The sequence below is a fragment of the Chaetura pelagica genome, unplaced genomic scaffold (genome assembly GCF_000747805.2).
Source record: "Chaetura pelagica isolate M959 unplaced genomic scaffold, ChaPel_1.0 scaffold538, whole genome shotgun sequence".
In the NCBI taxonomy this organism is placed as follows: Eukaryota; Metazoa; Chordata; class Aves; order Apodiformes; family Apodidae; genus Chaetura; species Chaetura pelagica.
The window spans coordinates 36783-40932 of NW_009954103.1; the positions used below are offsets into that span (position 1 = coordinate 36783).

A 4150-nucleotide genomic window follows, 5' to 3' on the forward strand; every position below is an offset into this window, starting at 1 on the left:
CCTCCCCTTGTGCTCACCACTCTTGTTTGCCCTTTTTTCTCTCTCATATATCTCTTCTTATAGTCTATCTCGAAATTGCAAACCTTTATCGAAAACTGTCCAAGGGGCGAATGCGTTAATTCATTTCCTGAACCCTTAGAAGATTTTTATTTTTTTTCTGGTTCCTTGAGGCTTGAGCTTTGAAAAAATAAATGTTGAAAATGTTTTTCTTCCATGTAAATCCTTCTAAAGGTATTTAGGAGATTGGTCATTTCGGGGGAGTGGGGGGAGGGGTGTGTTTTTGTGTGTTTGTTTTGCATATAGTTACTTTAATTTGAGCACAGTGGAAAGTAGCTCTGTGGCTGGTAGGTACAGTGAGAGCTTTTCGTGTTGAGAATTACATGTCAAAGTGCTCTAAACCAAGGGATAGTGTTTTCAAAGACAGGTTCTTTCAGAAAAGGCAGTTGCTTGCTTAAGTATAAATTTTGTTCGTGAGCTTTCTATTTTTTTTTTTATTATTTCTTTTTTCTGCTGAAAATTTCTTGTTTTCCAAGTGGGGACAATTGTTCTTAGGGACTAAACACAGAAGGGCATTTTGGGAGGAGGGAAGGACTGGTATTGATACTGGACATCAAGAACTACTCCAGCTAGAAAGGCAGTTGAAAGAAAAAAAAAAAGTCAGCTCTAACCCACCAGAAGCAATGGATATAATGGATTACTCCCTAAAAAGTATTTTTAGGGAACAGATGAGGTCATTCAAGTATTTAAAAACCTGAGAAGGGCTTCAGGAAGGAACCAGCTCTAACACCTCCCACCCTGTGCACATAGGTTTTTCATTTGCTGTGCATTGCTGTGATTGAATTAAAAGTAGAAATACGTACTTCTGCTACCGTTTGTTCCAATCGTGGAAGAGACCACAATTGCAAACGCCCTCAGGATAACTAACACCCATTCACCTCTTAGGTAGGCCAGCTCCCTAGGCTCGAAGTATGAGTGGAAGTGGGTGTTCTGCTATTCAACTCGATTTTTTTAACAGGAAACGGTACTAAATTTACTAGATTCACCATAAGGTGCAGATACTGGGATAAACAAGTTTATACATTTCCTAGTCTGTATGAATAGGTTGGTTTATAAGATACTTACGACACACATTCAGCTGTCAAGCGCTTTACCCACCTCTTACAGCTCACTATAATAAAGAAAAACACTACATAAATATGCCTACAACACTCACTTTTCTTGCCCCATCTCTGAAGTAACACAGCTCTTTAAGAGAAAAAGTGGGCGGCTCTTAAAAGAGCCTTTGGGTTCTCGAAATGGTCCACGAAGGAACAAACCCTTTAACCGCCGAAGCCGTAGAGGGTGCGTCCCTGGCGCTTCAGGGCATAGACCACGTCCATGGCCGTGACAGTCTTCCTCTTGGCGTGCTCGGTGTAGGTGACGGCGTCACGGATCACGTTCTCCAGGAACACCTTCAGCACGCCGCGCGTCTCCTCGTAGATGAGCCCCGAGATGCGCTTGACGCCGCCACGCCGAGCCAGGCGGCGGATGGCCGGCTTGGTGATGCCCTGGATGTTGTCGCGCAGCACCTTGCGGTGCCGCTTGGCGCCCCCCTTGCCGAGCCCCTTCCCGCCTTTGCCCGCCATTTTTTTCAGTCTCCGTCACAGAACGCGATGAAACATCGGTCGCCGTTAACCTGTTAGACAAGGCAAAGGAGAACCAGAAATAAAACCATATGCCATCGGCAGGCATGTTAGTAACCAGTGTAAATATCCCCCGTCCTGGATTTGTATAAACTCATTTATGCATGTTTGTATATTTTATTTTCTTGCAATGACTGAAATTTGTTTCAATTACTTTAAATTACCATTATTTTTATACTGCTTACGATTTGTAGTTTTGTTTGTATGCAAAGTTCTAGAAACCTGACTTCAGAAGTTTCAATGGTCTATTACTGTCTTCAGAAAAAAATCCCACATTATCTGTGCAGTCAGTTTTTCTGAAATATTCGCTTTGTATTTTGCTTTCTCTTTTCTGTTTCTAATATAGTAAGTGTGACTGCTTTTTTCCGATTTCTGCATAACCAGTTTTGATTCTGTAAGCACATGTCAACTAGAAGTCAGAATATAAATATTTCTATACTTTTAACTTGATATTAGACTGTTACTTTTAATAATTTTTCTCATTTGGAGCTGCTAGGGGTATATTTTTTTTCATTACCTTTTACAAAATATTCCTTACTATAGACTTATATTTATACTTATATTTATTTAATCAGTAAGGAAATCACCTCTCTCTTGTACTGCAGAGAAATTTATTAAATATTTAGCTGTCAAAATCTATAATGGAAAGAGAAGTCATTCTGAATTAGTACTGATAAAAGTAAGGAGCAATCCTTGTCTAAAGATGTTATGTATGTCACATATTGGTACATTCTGAGAAGAATAACTTCTAGGCTAACACGTAATTATTTTAGGCTTTAAAAAAAAAAAAAGTTATAATTTTATTTTATTCTCTTCAGAAAATTATTATATTAAGAAACTGGGGAATGATCTTTGCTTTTTCCATTTTCCAATGTAAAGCAACCCTCAGTGAACTCTTCTAATCAACTATTATAATTCTCTCAGTAGAGGCATTTGAAGGATTTATTTCTGTTGTAGGAACTGCCCTTCCAGCTGCAGAGGTGCAGAGGAATCCTTAGGTGTAGCAGAGAGTCTCCTTAAATTTACTGTAGCCCTAAACATCCCTTCTTTCTCTTCTTGGGAGGAGTTAACAGGTGAGCTGAGTACGATACTGGTGTTTAAAATGCTTTATATTTGCTAGAATTCTTCTTTATACAGAACTGATGTCACAAAACAGTAAACTCGAGCCTTTTCTGCTGCTACTAGCTTTAAGGATTCCAGAATGGTTTTGAGTTTGTTGTTTTGGTTTGACCTTTTTAATTATTATTTTCTTCACTTCCTAAAATGTTTCATTAGCTGTAAAACACCACATTAAGTACCCGTCCCTTTCTGTTCTCTAACCCCTGACCATACTTAATAGTGACAATGCTCAAGTAAAGCACTCAAAATTTTGTACATTTAGCACATAAGTAGACTAAGGAACAATTCACAAGAAGATGGAATCAAGAAGATTAAATTCTGCAAGATAAAGGCACTTGAGCAAGCCTCAAGTGTGAACACTTGCTGTCTATCCTCATTATTTTTACACACAGCTTTTGGTTTCCATTTGCAGGTTTACAGATGCCTTCTCTATATTTTGGGTTTGCATCCTCTAGGTAATTAATGTGATGGGTTTTGACATGTGTTTAACATCTAGCACAATAATGTAAGGCTCTGTTGTAGTATTGTGTCTGGATTGATAAACTCAGGTCAGTAATTAGAGTACAGATTTATCAATTTAATCCTGATTTTTAAAAAAAACAAAACCAAACCAAAACAAAAACCCCACAACAACAAGAACAACAAAAAACAAACAACAAACAAAACAAAAATGAAAAGCCAAAAAACATCCTTCATTAAATGCTAACAGAATGTCAGACTTCAAGTGTTAGATCAGTATTACGCAAAACTCTCTCAAAACTGTCAAACATTATATTGTAAGAATATGTATGTATTTGAATTTTTCAAACTAGCAGTTTTTAATTTTGCATGAGTATTGGACAAGTTCTCATACTCCTGTGCTTTTCACTCACTGGCAGCTGGTGCCTCATTCTTTATTAAAATATCCTCTCTCACTTTCAAAGGAAAATTGAAATTGCAATCTATCCCCTGTGAATGAGCCAAGTTGTACAGACTCCTGCTTTGCACTGTTATCACGCTCCTCCATGCTGAAAACATAGTAGATCTTATCTGGACTGTCTGGGGGAAAGAAACAAATTGTTCCCTTTTACTGAAAACCTGGGCACTTTTGACAGACCAGCACAACCCCACATTGCAGGAGAGCTCAGAGGAGAAGGGCAAAAAGACAAGGAGCTTGAGAAATAATGTATCTTAACTTATCTCAACACCACAAAGCCTGAAGGGTTACCATGGTTTTAGATAAGACAGTTGCACCAGTGAATCATCAGGTTGACTCAAACAGCTAACAAAGAATAATGTCTCCCTAATCAAGCCAGACCAGCGTGAGGGTTGGGGGGGGGGGGGGGGGGATAGGGGGGGTTGTGGGTTGT

The 4150-nt window shown here is 38.8% G+C and overlaps 2 protein-coding genes across 2 annotated transcripts in view; both read right to left on the bottom strand.

Annotated features, from left to right (window-relative positions):
* LOC104392993 (histone H3.3-like) overlaps window positions 1–1379 on the bottom strand; it is a 1981-nt gene extending 602 nt beyond the window's left edge. Inside the window, exons 1-3 of the mRNA XM_010002439.1 lie at window positions 1325–1379; window positions 1214–1245; window positions 403–427 (exon numbers count right to left, since the gene is read on the bottom strand). Of these exons, the coding sequence (XP_010000741.1) occupies window positions 403–427; window positions 1214–1245; window positions 1325–1379 (112 nt within the window). The remainder of the gene's footprint in view (window positions 1–402; window positions 428–1213; window positions 1246–1324) is intronic.
* Window positions 1–1625, bottom strand: part of LOC104392983 (histone H2A-IV-like) — a 6108-nt gene extending 4483 nt beyond the window's left edge. Inside the window, exon 1 of the mRNA XM_010002429.1 lies at window positions 1577–1625. Within this exon, the coding sequence (XP_010000731.1) occupies window positions 1577–1625 (49 nt within the window). The remainder of the gene's footprint in view (window positions 1–1576) is intronic.
* Window positions 1626–4150: the final 2525 nt, after the last annotated feature.